The 15,243-nt window shown below is 42.1% G+C and overlaps 1 protein-coding gene across 1 annotated transcript in view; it reads left to right on the top strand.

Moving 5' to 3' along the window:
• Positions 1–15,243, top strand: part of LOC117871226 — a 120,883-nt gene that overhangs the window by 63,507 nt on the left and 42,133 nt on the right. The window contains exons 10-12 of the mRNA XM_034758977.1: positions 706–766; positions 10,349–10,418; positions 14,140–14,198. Coding sequence (XP_034614868.1) covers positions 706–766; positions 10,349–10,418; positions 14,140–14,198 — 190 coding nt within the window. The remainder of the gene's footprint in view (positions 1–705; positions 767–10,348; positions 10,419–14,139; positions 14,199–15,243) is intronic.

Genomic DNA, 15,243 nt, shown 5'->3' with positions numbered 1-15,243 from the left:
GATCAGTGGGAATATTATCAGTGGGAACAGGATGTACAGGATAGGGCCCCTATAGCATAAATTAAGCCCCAGATTTTCAAAATGTGATGGTTAAAGCTCGGCATCTAAATCCACACTCAGCCACCTATTTAAGAGTGGCCTGCTTTTCAAATAATGCAGAGCTTCTACTCAACTTTCATACAAATGGTGGGTGTCAAGCATGTCTGAAAGTCAGCCTTCACTTTTGCTTAGGTGCCTAAACATGGGTTTGGATGTTTAACTGAAGGCAAGCAAATCTGAAATTTGGGGCTTCATTTATACTGTAGGGGCCTATTTAGTCTATTGTTTGAAAATTTTGACCTAAGTTTTAAATGAACCAAATCACTATGGTTAGATTCTAGATGGAGCTCTTTTGTAATACCTGCACTTTCTTGTCCTTCCAAGAGAGAAAATTATAACTGATTGGGATAGGCCATTCTGTACTGGCCCTTGATTCAATGTCTCACAACTTACTGTTGTTGAAAGAATTGTTGTTCTTCCAAGTTCTAGCAAAGGGCAATGGAAGCTAGTAATGGTCCTATTTATTTTTGGCTGTTAAAGTGACAATCTGATCTGTTCATTTTTTTTTGTTATAATCTCTTCATTTTACCTTACTAGCATTTATTTTCTTGAGGACAAACTCATCACTACAGCCATGAAGTTAATTTGTGTTCCATCACTTTTTAGGCCAGGAACAGTCATTACAAAGGATTCAAAGGCATCATCCAAAATTTATGTGATCAAAACAGTAAGTAAATCCATAATATTTACCGCTAGGGAGGTATCTTCTATTCTTCCAATGGTCATCAGCACTTGCGTTTGATTTACTGTTTCATATATAATTTTACTACCACTTCTGCTGAAAGTAGGAAAGGCCACAGAACCATGGGGAAAATGCTGATACTCTAACAATAAGTTATATATTCTACTATTTTGTAAAGAACCAGCCTTAATCAGCTTTATCATTGGTGGCAGTGAACCAACAGAGTGGATCTTCTAGTTTTAAAATCCTAGTGTACTTGTGGGATTATTATTCAGTGTCCAGTCTTGCCATCTCATTTGGGAACTACAACTGCAATACTTAGCAGCAAGTTTGCATCCTGATAGAATAGACTTATAGACTTTAAGGCCAGAGGAGACCACCATGATCATCTAGTCGGACCTCCTGCACATTGCAGGCTACAGAACCTCATCCATCCACTTCTGCAATGGGTCCATAACCTCTGGGTGAGTTACTGAAGTCCTCAAATCTTGATTTAAAGACATCAAGTTCAGAGAATCCACCATTTACTCTAGTGCAAACCATGGAAGTGACCCATGCCCAGGTCTCTGCCAATCTGACCTAGGGGAAAATTCCTTCCTGACCCCAAATATGGTGATCAGTTAAATCCTGAACATGTGAGCAAGACCTACCGGCCAGATACCTGGGAAAGAATTCTCTGTAGTAACTCAGAGCCCTCCCCATCAAGTGTTCCATCTCTGGCCATTGGAGATATTTGCTAATAGCAGTTGTGGATGGGCCCTATGCTGTTGTAGGCAGCCTCATGATACCATCCCCTCCATAAACATATCAAGTTCAGCCTTGAAACAAGTTAGATTCTTTTTCCCCCATTGCTCCCCTTGGAAGGCTGTTCCAGACTTTACTCCTCTGATGGTTAGAAACTGTCATCTAATTTCAAGCCTAAACTTGTTGATGACCAGTTTATAACCATTTGTTCTTGTGCCAATTTTGGCCTTTAACTTAAATATCTCCTCTCCCCCTGTGGTGTTTATCCCTCTGATGTATTCATAGAGAGCAATCATGTCTCCCCTCAGCCTTCATTTTGTTAGGCCAAACAAACCAAGCTCTTTGGCAACAAAGGATCCACTGACAGTTGGAGACATCAGAAGGGGGTAGCAAGCCACAATATGGTGAACATTATGTGTATTCATAAATCTATAGTAATCTGTCCATCTACATAAGACCAGCAATGACAGTGAGAAATGGAACCAGCATTAATCAATTGGCAACTAGGAAATGGAATATATATATTAGATATATTGTAAGTGTAACTTGCTTTATATACGCCAGTCCAGGAACAGAAGTGGTAACCAAGAGCATGTGGAACAATATCTTTTTTCACAAATCTCAACCCAACACTAATGCCTGATTCTCAGAGCCCAAGTCAGAGAACAAACTCTTTCTGCTGCTCACACAGTTACCTCTCCAAAGACCACTTCCTTATTGCAGTACCTTACATAACAAACCAAACCAAACAAAACTCATCACCACCATCACCACTAAAAGATTTCTTCCCAAGACTGAAAATTTGCCCAGGTGCTAAGAAAAAACTTGGAAGACTATGTTTAACAGCATCATCTAGTACAGGGGTTGGCAACCTTTGGCATGCAGCCTGTCAGGGAAATCCGCTGGTGGGCTGGGATGATTTATTTACCTGCAGCATCCACAGGTTTGGCCAGTCGCAGCTCCCACTGGCCACAGTTCACAGTTCCAGGACAATGGGGGCTGATATGCTGGTTGCCGCTTCCCATAGCTCTCATTGGCCTGGAATGGCAAACTGCAGCAAGTGGGAGCTGTGATTGGCCGAACCTGCAGACGCTACGGGTAAACAAACCGTCCCGGCCCGCCAGCGGATTTCCCTGATCGGCCGCATGCTAAAAGATACCGATCCCTGATCTAGTGATACTTGACATAACAGTAATTGTTAAATATAGTGCTTTGCATTTCCAAAATGTGGTACAAACATTAACCAATCCTTGATACATATCCCTGGATGGAATTAATGCTATAGCATAGCCTTATGATACAATTATAGGCTCTGATGCAGCAGTTGGTAGTGCATGGGCATATTGCTTCCCATCTGCAAAACTTCACTGAAGTCAGTGGGGCTCCAGCAGTTGCAGCAGAATTGAGTCTTGTTTTTAGTAGTAAGTATTATCCCAATTTTACAGATGTAATTTGTGATAAATAAATACAATGAAGTATAGCAAGCAAATATTCTAAAACCCACATTCTAATACATGCTGGGATTAATTGGGTGAATCAAGAAGATAGCCCCTAGCAATGGTTTGCATTCAGAACAGAGTATTAACGGAGTTAAAACAAACAAATCTACCAGCATGTGGAAAAATATTCTGAGGCACATGATTAAGACTCAAGGGGAGAGTCAGGGGATTTTTGAATCCTTTGTTGGGCCACGCAGCAAAGTTCCTAAATACATTACTGTAGTTTAAATTGCTTTTGGGTATATTCAAGAACTGTTAATTTAAAGGCCTGAATGAGAAAAGGAAGGGCTAAGATAAAGCAAGTGATCCATTCAGGCTCATCTGATTGAGGTGTATTTGGAAAAGTAAAAGTTATCTTTTCTTTCTGGAACAATGAAAGGACCCAGTGGAAACAGAATTTTAATGAAAGAATTTAGGTTCAGAGTTGTTTTATGTTTCTGGAAGAGCAGTCCCTACTTATACTGTGCCTCTGTTACAAGAATTAATGGGCCAAATTCAGTCTATTGACTTCATCTGAGCTGCAACACCAGCATTGAATTTGGCCTATTGAGAATTTACGTAAACCACGCTAGAATATTGCTTTCACTCCAGCCAAGGCGGATAATTCCACACCATCCACTGCTAACACCAATGGACAACTCTTTCTGTGTATTTATATGGTCCCTAGCAATGTTACCTGAGTTTCTTCATGTGTTTATAAATAAAAACAACATGTTTCATTCTTTCCTCTCAGCCTGTCAGAGAAATAGCTTGATTAGCCTGTAGTAAGTTATTTTGTTTACGTTCGTGTGTCTGAAGGAGTGGTTTGTTCCATGTGTGGAAATTATTGTGGGAAAACTAAGTCAGAGAAATAAGTTTATTGCATTTAATTCTGAAAAAATGTTTAGTTTTGTGGTCATTTGTATTCTTTGTGGCAGTGAGTTCCATAGTCTAGGTCCAGCTCCTGTGAAAATTCTGTCTTCCACGCTCATGAATCTCCTGATATTGGCTGACAGTTTCATTGTTCCCATGGAATCCAAGTATCACATGAGGACAGGGCTGTGGAGAGTAGATGTAATCGCTCACTAATCCTTTTGAGGCCTTTGAATTTGAAGACAGACTTTGAACTGGAGAGTGGGGTGATACATTGATGGTGACCTGCATTGATAAGCAGAAGGGTTGCTGTGTTTTGTACCAGTTGGAGCTTTTTCATGGTGTGTGGCTTTATTCCTAGCTAATAATGAGTTGCAATAATCAAGCCTGGAGGTTATGAATGTGGCCAAGACTGTGTCTAATAGGATGGGAATAATCTTCTGGCCAAATGCAGATGGAAGTGAGCTGCTTCCCCACCCCCACCCCCACCCCCCACACACACTATGGCATTCTCACATTCATTTTAACATACCCCAGGCAAATCATATGCTGATTGTCCTTGCATACCCTCTAGTTTTAATTGGTTTAAGAATGGTATTGTGGGTATTTGGTTATGCGATACAAAAATGGCACCGACGATGTAAACAATACAAGAAAAAAATCAAGCCAACATAAATCTATGAAAATGCTTTGGGCATGAAACCTGTTTGTTCTTAATTGTCAAAGAGAAGCCTTTCCAAAAAGTGTGAGAAACAATAATAACCGAGTATTTTAACCTCCTTTCTCCGCTTCTGCATGCACACAGTAAAAGCATTGTGAGGACAGTTTACATATAACCTGAGCCATGGAAAGGACAAACTAAAATCAGAAGGGCAATCATGCATCTAACATAGCTAAATAATAGCTAAAGTGACACAAATGTGGTATAATTTCAGTGGTTGGGTTTAGTGTGCAGGTGCTGAGTGCTGTGATATACAGACCCCGCCCCTCCCCCAGCACCACGACGCCCGAAGCCCCCCCCCCCCCCCCGCCGTGCCCCCCGCCCCCCCCCCCCCCCCCCCCCCCCTCCCGCCACCCCCCGCCCCGACCCCCTCCGTGCCATCTGAAGCCCCTGCCCTCTCTCCGAGCGCCGCCCGAAGCCCCCGCCTCCCCCTCCGAGCGCCGCGCCGCCGAATCAAAATAAATAAATAAATAAATAAAAAATCGAGCGCCGCCCTGCCCCAAGGTGCCGCCCCAAGCATGTGCTTGGTCGGCTGGTGCCTGTGCCGGCCCTGCAGGCCTGTGATATACAGGAGGTCAGATCTGGTGGTCCCTTCTGGCCTTAAACTCTTTGACTCTATGACAAAGCGAGGATTTCAGACATGGATGCACAATTGTCTAGCACATCCCACCTCAAAGATTTGTCAGCTATAATCCTGAGTAGTATCAGTCAGCACAGAAAAAAGAAAACCCTTACTTGTATTTTTCTTTGGCCCCCTGCAATACTTTCCTCCTGCAGAGAATTAACCAGGCTGATAGAAATGAATCCACTTGCTTAATACCTCTAGGATAGTCATGTTGACCATGTTATCAATCATATTGATTGCATCTGTGATTCAGCCAAACACATGATTAATTTTCATCTCATGACTTGTCCTATTGACTTGAGTAGGATGCTTAAAGTTAAGCACATGCTTAAATGCTTTGCTGAGTCAAGGCCTCAATCTTCTCTTGGAAGCACAGACCTTCACCAGGATTATATGGATTTTCACACCACATATTGCAAATCAGGTGAAGTGACAACCATATCTACACTGCCTAAAATGGCTAAAAATTGCCTCCTTTTGTTCAGGATCAATATGAGGGGTGGGGGGGGGAATCATATACACACACACACAAAGGTGAGGGATACTAAATTTGCCCAATAATTTGTTTGCAAAGAATTATTCAGCCCAGTGCATGTTTTCCAGATAAATGTTTTAATACATTTTTTGTAACAATTAGTGGATGAGGGCTGGATCATTCTTAAGGCTATAGTGCAGTGGTCACCAACCTGTCGATCGTGATCGACTGGTCAATCCTGGAGCCTCTGCCAGTGGATTGCAAACTCCGGGCCACTAAAAGTCTGGTGGCACCGAGGGGCTCAGGAAGGCTGCCTGCTTGCCGGGCCCATGGCCCCACGCTGCTCCCGGAAGCGGCTGGCTGCGGGCACATCTCTGTGACCTGTGGGAGGGAAGGAGGTGGCTCCGCACCCTGCTCCCACTCCCAGCACCATCCCCGCAGCTCCTATTGGCCAGGAACTGCAGGGTCAGCTTACAGAGACCTGCTGCCCCATTTGCCCCCAGGGGCCACAGAGACATGCCAGAAGCCAGTCACTTCCAGGAGCGGCGTGGGGCCACGGCAGCCTGAGCCGTGCTGTGCCGCCGGCCGGGAGCCACCTGTGGTAAGGGCCTCCTGGCTGGAGCCTACACCTTGCACCCTCTCCTTCACCCCAACCCCCTGCCCCAGCCCGGAGCCCCCTCCTACACCAAACTCCCTCCCAGAGCTCTCACCCCCTCCTGCAGTCCAGAGCCCCCTCCTGCACCAAACTCCCTCCCAGAGTCTACACCCCTGACCCCCTCTCGCACCCCAACACTCTGCTGAGCGAGAGACAGGGAGGGGTGAATGGAGTGAGTGGGGCGGGGCCTCGGGGAAGGGGCGGGGGAAAACCTGGGTTGATCTTAAATTCAAAAAGTGATCCTGTGCGTAAAAAGGTTGGAGACCACTACTATAGTGTAAACTTGTAGTTTCAGAATTACAGCTGGCTCTAAATTTCTACATTAAAAAGTGGGAAAATTTCTGGATCTTCTCATCCCCATTCTGGAGCTTGTTGGAATTTTTTTGACTTCTGATCAACTTTTAAAATTTGAAATGCTGAATTCTACTGAAAAAGTTAAGGACCTTTTCTTTTTTTTTTTTTTTTTTACCAGTTCTAGTCAGTATCTTCATCGGCCACCTTTTAAAAAATGACTTATATGCAGTAGATTATTTTGTTTTAATTTATACTACTACAGGGTTACTTTCATACTGGAAGTATTAGTTTAAAAATAAAATTCCCATTGATTTTGTGAAGATCTCTAAGAGCTACTAATTTATCCTTGTGCTGCCCACATGTAACTTCATGGCAAACTGTGGGAATAAAACTCATATATCCTTCCACTTCAGAAGCGCTGTCCCCTTTCCTTTCAAGCTAAAGGAGAATACGTTACCTCTAGCAGTATAGGACCTATGAGTCACTATGACACGCTTTTTAGCAGTTCTGTTGCTACCCAGCAGAGGGCAGTGGTACACATATACACTAGTGAGTTTATTACAATACCAACAAAAACCACATTCTGGTGTTCAATACCAAAAATATAAAAAACCTATAATGAGTCTCTTGAATTTTAGTCAATGATATCAGCTGCATTTTGTGACTGTTGCTATAAACTGGGTGATTTTTTTGAGGCCTCTAACCCTTACCATGCTCACCGCACAGGTTTTCTTTTCTCCTTGACTACACAAGACAGACAAGCACTGATATATTCTTGGCGATGAACTATTCTCTTAGAACACATTTGATGTTCATATATGGTCTCTTGGCTGCCTATACTCAAGCCCTTCTGTTAGGAATGCATGCCAGTTTCTTTGGGCCATTGGTGCCAACCAACAATGGTTTTACATGGGCAGGCAGCCGAATGCTGCAAGTGCCATCTCTCTTGGAAGAGTCCCTTCTTTTGTTACAGGAGTGCCACATTATTGCCATATGGCTCTTTAAATCCACCGATAGTTCTGTGCCCTGACACAATGTTTGAACGTTGGAGAGGTTGAAGAGCACTGGCAAGCAGGTTTTGAAAAAGTAGCTTAATGGCAGTGCACGTCAAACACAGAAATGCAGGAAGAAGTAATTTTGTAAAAATCTGTAGACATGAAAAAAAAAAAAGACAGCCAAGTAATTTTGGTTTTAAGTGGCATCTTTGTAATTGGCTGGGATAGCGGGGAGGAATCACATCACTGCACATCAGCATTAGTCAGTTTCAAATATACAGTGTGACCAATCACATAAAGGCTCAGTGTTCCATGAACAATCAAGAAATATATTAAATGATTACGAGCATAAAAGTTGACCGGATAAAAATGGAAGGCATCTGGGGACAGGAATCAGAGGGCCTGCAAGATAAGAGAGGGAGGGAGGGTTTAAGACAGGACTGGCATTGGAAAAGAAATCAATGACATGGAGAAATATAGAAAGGCTTTTCTATACAGTGGAGCCAAAGACACAAAATGAGCTACCTTTGACAATAATGATCAGTTTAATAATGGAGATGAACCTCAAGTTGAGGGTGTGAGGAAGAGAGAAAGGGCATAGAATAGAATAATGTGCCTTAAACTCAAGTACTTGGATAACTTTAAATACAAAAAGCCCCATTTTGAAATTGGACAGACAAGTTGCAATGAGATTGTACACGACTTCTACTGACTTCCATCTGGAGCTCTGTTTGCAGCCGAAGGCAGAATTTAGCCCATGTGGAGGTATTTTGAATTTAATCCTAGAGAGAATGGAGAGCTAGGAATAGTTTCACAAAGGGATTTAGGCACCTAATTCCCAGATTTGGGTACCACTGGTATTCACAAAATCCTCGCTTAGCTGCCCCTTAACCCTGTAGGCACCTAAACTCATTCAGCAGTAAAAGCTTCCTACCTCCTCACTCTAGGCATTCCTCTGCCTAACTCACAGGTGGGCCCTGATCTCATAGGTCAGCTCAGAGGCTTACTAGCTCAATGGAGGAGGACTTCCCGCCTAACTTGGATGAACACTAACATTTATTGACTTGAGATGTAAATTATGACCACCCCCATGGATTAGCAGTAGAATTTGAACTTGGACTAAAGTTTGAGCCATGACAACATGAGCAAATGGAGTCGCTCCTATTTAGCCTTTTTTGTGGGGGGGGAAGAAAAACAGTCAGGGTATGTTCCATGAAGAGTCACGGAGATTAAATCAAATTCAGTGTCTTCCGTCAATGTCAATAAAAAAAATTCGTGATACTCACTGAAGCAGGAAATCTCTCTCTCTGTTGTTACAAACTGAGTCAAACCTTGCTATGGGTTGAGTTAAAACCTTGTTGAAACGGATGTATGAATGAAAACAAGGAGGATTCCTTGTGGCACCTTAGAGACTAACAAATTGATATAAAATAAATAAATACATACATTTATTAGTCTCTAAGGTGCCATGAGGACTCCTCATTGTTTTTGCTGATACAGACTAACATAGCTACCCCTCTGAGGTATGAATGTGCCCTTCATTTGAGATAGTTGTAAAGGACAATTTAGAGGCCACACCTAAACAAGGCTGGATAGAGTCAGCCCAGAAACTAGCACCAGGTGGATAGAGGGTTTGACTGGGTATTAATATATGGAGATATACACCTATCTCATAGAGTTGGAAGGGACCCTGAAAGGTCATCAAGTCCAGCCCCCTGCCTTCACTAGCAGGACCAAGTACTGGTTTTGCCCCACATCCCTAAGTGGCCCCTTCAAGGATTAAACTCACAACCCTGTGTTTAGCAGGCCAATGCTCAAACCACTGAGCTATCCCTCCCCCTGTTGTTCTAACCAGGGGTCTGTATTCTCAGAAATTGCTCCTTTTGTTTTGGATTCCTCCTGCCTTTGTAGGAGCAGGACTTGTGCATTTCTTGTAAATAAACACGATTGCATCGTCACTGTCAATTTCTGCTCCTAACTGCTCAACCTTCAAGGTCTCAAGCTGCTCGGGTCTAAAGGGAAACAGTATTGTGACATACATTTGGAATTGTCTTCTGAAATATTTAAGATTCTTTTCACTGTAGCCATGAATTTCTTTTTGTAAGAAGTAAGACCCATTCACATTCAAGAAGGGAAATTAAGTTTGATCCTTGAGAGTTCTGTTGTGCAAATTTTCCATTTAAATGACTGAGAAATAAAATTTCACATTTCCTCCTTGAGTTGGCCTGCACATTGATGAAAAGGATCTGAAATTTACAGGACTCTATGAAAAGCACCTGCTGACCCTATCTTTCCAACATAAGGAAAGGTATTGGGTAGAAAACACTGTACAGGGGCTTGTACAGAGAGAAAAAGTAAGCTAGAGAGAGAGAATACAATAAACATCGGTGCGAGAAAAAGATAATCCATAACTGAGAGTTTTACATTGCAAACATAAGACATTTTTCTCTATATATTTAGGTAATAATTACCTCATTATGTTTCTATGATATATTCTTTATTCCTACTGCTTTTTGGTCCCTGACAATAATTTTTGTAGCTACAATACGGCAGAAATTACTGTTGATATTGGGCCTGTTTAATTAGCTGCCTGGAAGAGAAAGATAATTTCTTATTATTTGTCTTATGTTTGGAGATAATCCCCTTCACTCTGGAGTGAGAAGACATCCTGCAATTACACAGAGCTAAAAACAGTCCTTTATTTCAGGGGAGGCTGCGGGTCCTGAAGGCAATGACATCTTCTAAACCTCGGCTATCATTAAAGTCTTTTAGACACTGTAAGTCTTCATTTTAATGGAAGCATTTGTTTTTTGTTTTGTTTTTTTTAAACAGTGACAATCAGCTTCTCAAGTCTCACATTCTGCAATGTAATTTTCTACATTCCATGCATTGATAAGATTCATTAGAGATGTCCCTTTTGTGGACGTGCCTGTGGAGACTTTGTGAGCGGTCTCCCAGAATTTATGAGCTTCCTTTTCATTTGATTAAGATTCTTGCATGCTCAGCCCGTTAACTTGTCTTTGCAGTTCCTCCACTGCATTACTTTTACTGTATGTTTTTGCCTGAATCTGTTTCTGATCTTGTACCAGTGGAAATCAGGATGAAATTCAATACAGTCAATACTATACTAGTGCATAGCCAACAGTCGAGACTGCCATGCCTCACAGAGGCAGCGTGGTCCAGTAGAATTGGCACTGGCCTGGGAGTCAGGAGCAGAGCTAGCCAAATTACTGCACTGGCATTCCCTAACCTCTGACCGATATTATGTTTCACAGCATATAAACATAGAAATTAGATAAAAATATAAACTACTGAAATCTTGCTGGAAGATTTCAAACTGATACCACTTTATTTTTTAGAATTCAAACTGATAACACACAAGAACCCCAAAACAGAGAGAGACAAAGCAGGCTGCTCCATAAAGCAAAGAGGCATGACTCACTCCACTTTTCTGTAGGCTGGCTTTTCACAGATTGATTGCATTCTGCCCTACAGAGCCCACAACTTACAACCAGGACCAGGAAACCCCCCCCCCACACTTCTCCTAATATTAAAGTGATAGGTTGTAATTCCAACAATACATCACAGGCTATAGGATATGCTGAGGTAGGTGAAGTTTTTTCACTTTGTATAAATTAAATTCTCAAATAGTCATGGAGTGGGGAAAGAGAGTGAGAGAGTGACTGACTGTAGCAAGGTGACATGGGCACTCATCTGGGAGAGGGAAGACCTGGATTCAAGTCCCTGCTCCAGAGCAGGGATGCTGGGTCTTCCATATCCTAGAGGTGTCCTAACCACTGGATTAAGTATATATTCTTCCTCATGAATCTGGTCCCATTTTTTTTTTTTTTTTGGCCAAAACTATTCAATGAATTTGTGTCAAATTTGTGAATAGTTTTGAGTTGATTGAAATTGCAATTTTTGTGATGAAACTATTTGTCCAAAACATTTCACCCAGCTCCAGTCAGGAGACCCATGTTCTATTCTCAGTGGTGGCCCGGGGTGAGTCATTTCAGCTCTCTGTGTTTCTGTTTCCTCTCCCACACTTTGTCTAGAATTTAAACTCTTTGGGACAGGGCATGTCTACACTGGAATAAAAGACCCATGGCATGGCCACAGCTGGCCAGGTCAGCTGACTCGGGCTTGTGGGGTGTGAGTTACAGGGCTAAAAACTGCAGTGTAGACTTTTGGGCTCTGGAATCCTTCCCCCGCATGGGATCCCAGAGGTCGGGTTCCAGCCCGAGCCTAACCATGTACACAGCAATTTTACAGATCTGCAGCCCAAACCCTGCAAGCCCGAATCAGCTGACCCAGGCCAGCTGCAGGTGATTAATTGCTGTGTAACTGTACCCTTACTCCATTTATAGTAAATAGCACAATGTGGCTCTGATCCTGGTTCAGGCTAATTCTTTCTCCTTAGAATATTTGGCCATGATGCTCCACTCCATTATGCCATGTCTGGCTATTATTTATGATTTGGAACTCCATCGATTCAATTTTCTTTTAACACATTGTCACAATATTATTTTTTAAACTTTCATTTAGTTACACTGTGAATAGTGTAGCAAATGAGAACATTTCATGTCAGACACGACCCACACTGTGAGGCAACTTCTTTTTTTCCTCCCTTTTGGGCAAAATATACATCTCAAATGCATCCAGACAGATCTCACTTCCAGTATTCTGCTATCTCTAAAGGTGCAGAACTACCACAGATAGCAATAGGAATCTTGCTTCTGTAGGGAGAAGAGAAGATTGAGATCAAGATCCACCATATGTAGCTTAGGGGAGAATTCTTCTCTCTCTTTGTAATGCTGAATGAACCCATTCAGGGAAAGAAGCAAAAGTTAAAGATAGGGTGCCAAATCCTGCTCTCAATTATATCTGAATCCACAGTTCTCAGGACACCAAAAGAAGCCTATAGTCATCAGTGTGGCGGTCCAGGGCTTAACTCCAAGAGTGAGGCTGCCATGTAGCCATCACTGGTGGTGACCCTGACATCCATGAGTTTAGACCGCAAAGGGGTTTTCTGATCTTGTTAGCCTTATCTTAAGCCTGCGTGGGATGGGGGAGGAGATAATGCTTCAGATCTGCCACTGTCCTCCCCCGCCCAGCCTGGGAAACCTGCTCCCAGTTAGAGCTGATTGGAGAAATTGTGACAAAATCCTGCCTGCCAGGCAGATTGTGAAACCTGCCTTGTTTCAGGCCGGATTGCCCACCTGGCTTGAAGGCAGCCTGCCTGGCGGGCTGACAGGGAGCTGAGAGTCGGGGAGCCCTGGCCCAGGTTTTCATTCCAAATCCAAGTAAAATGAAATTCTGAAATATCGAAATCCTCCATGAAATAGAATTTCCTTTCTCTGACCAGCTCCAGTACCAAGATATAGGCTTACAAAGAATCAAATGAAGTGAGAGAACATATTGTGACATCAGCATATCCTGTCAGGGCTGGCAGTGTGGTCAGGTGGACTAGACACATAGGATAGGGAGTTGTAAGATCTAGGTTCCAGTCTTGTGATTTCCTCTTTTGGTTATCTTACCAGTGGCTTTCAACCTTTCCAGATGACTGTGCCCCTTTCAGGAGTCTGATTTGTCTTGTGTACTCCCAAGTTGCACCTCACTTAAAAACTACCTGCTTACAAAATCAGACATAAAAATACAAATGTGCTATAGCACACTATTACTGAAAAAATGTTTACTTTCTCATTTTTACCATATAATTATCAAATAAGTCATTTGTATTATAAATATTGTATTTACATTTCAGTGTATAGTATATAGAGCAGTGTAAACAAGTCATTGTCTGCATGAAATTTTAGTTTGTTAGTGACGTTTATGTAGCCTCCTGTAAAACTAGACAACTAGTTTTACAAGAGGGGAGGGATACCTCCATGGTTTGAGCATTGGCCTGCTAAACCCAGGGGTGTGAGGGGGCCATTTAGGGATCAGGGGCAAAAATCTGTCTGGGGATTGGTCTTTTTTTGAGCAGGGGGTGGGACTAGATGACCTCCTGAGGTCCCTTCCCTCCCCGATATTCTATCTAGATGAGTTGATGTGCCCCTTGGAAGACCACTGCATACCTCCAAGGTACACATACCACTGTCTTGGACAAGTCATTTTATCCCTCTGGGGAAAAGTGTGTATGTCATGTGGATTATTAAGCAATTAATGTTTGTAAAGCACTTTGAACAAGTAAAGCACAAAATAATGTGAATGACACATTTGGCCTTGGTTCCCCATCCTTTGTGGATGCAGACAGGAGAATTTGTCCCTTTAATTGGAAAATATCCTACCCACTGCTTTGAAGACATAGGTATGCGTGTATATTATATTATATTATATTATATTATATTATATTATATTATATTATATTATATTATTTAGCCAGTTACAGCAAATGGCCATAGACGTCTTTCCTATATGTAAAGGCCTTGATCATGATAGAGACATACTCAGTTCATGGTGTTTGTTTTTAGTAACCAAAGATGTTATTAATTACAGCCCAACTCTACTGTGAGCCCATTAGTGATGAAGGGTATTCGTACGAGGCCCTGACCAAGGTATTGTAGCTCATTTCACTAATTTCATTTAAATGCTGTCCGTGTGGGAAAGGTTGACCACATTAACTTGAAAATTAATGATGATATTTGCAATTTGAAACTTTAAAAGCGTGCCCTAATATTTCATGCTGAAAATCTAATAGAAAAAATGTTAATTCTGGCTGGCCACACTGTAGCACTGCCACTTTCCAGTTAAAGAGAAGCAATAATTTTTTAGATAACATTGTAACGTACTAGAGAGAAAGCCAAGTGAATCCTTCGCATTCATAACACAATTCCTAGTAGGTTACAATAGCTGCTTCCCAGTGCTACTGGAAGATTCCATTTCTAAACCGAGAAAAAGATATTAAGCCTTGGGACACTAGGTTATGCATTTTAAGAGCACACGTTGTGTGTTAGTTTGTGCACAAGAGGAAGAATGATCTGATGACTAAAATAATCTCCTGGAGCTCAAGAGATCTGGTACTATTCTTGATTTTGCCACAGATTTCCTATTTGATCCTGGGCAGATTACTTACTTATTCTATACCTATATGGTTCCCATCCATAAAGGGCTGGTTGGAAATTTTCCATTGAAATTGTTTTGACAGAAAATTGTGTTTTGGACTTAACTAAACTTTTTGCAAAAATGTCCGGAAAATTGATAGTTTTCATTAATAAAAACCTACAGCCCCAAAACTTAAATATTTTGGCTGAAAATGGAAACATTTTGATTTAGAAATGCCACCACTATGGCACATGTGACTTGTAATTTAGTTGCCTCAGATCCCCGTTCTTCTCTGTAAGCAGAGCTCCCCAGCCAGACTACATCTCCCACGATGCACCACTGCTAAAGACTCCCATGATGTGCCACCTCTCACTTTTTTGGTCAAGAGTCAGTATTTGAATATCAGAGACCCATCCTTCTAGGCACAACAGAAACACACCGATATCTCCTGCCTCAAAGAGTTTGCATTCTAAATAAACAAGACAATTAAAGGGTATAACATCAAGCAGAAGGTTAGGGTCTGAGGCACAGAGTGGTTAAGTGATTTGACCAAGGCCA

Source organism: Trachemys scripta, chromosome 1, assembly GCF_013100865.1.
Source record: "Trachemys scripta elegans isolate TJP31775 chromosome 1, CAS_Tse_1.0, whole genome shotgun sequence".
Taxonomy (NCBI): domain Eukaryota; kingdom Metazoa; phylum Chordata; order Testudines; family Emydidae; genus Trachemys; species Trachemys scripta.
This window is presented reverse-complemented; position numbering and strand designations above follow the sequence as displayed.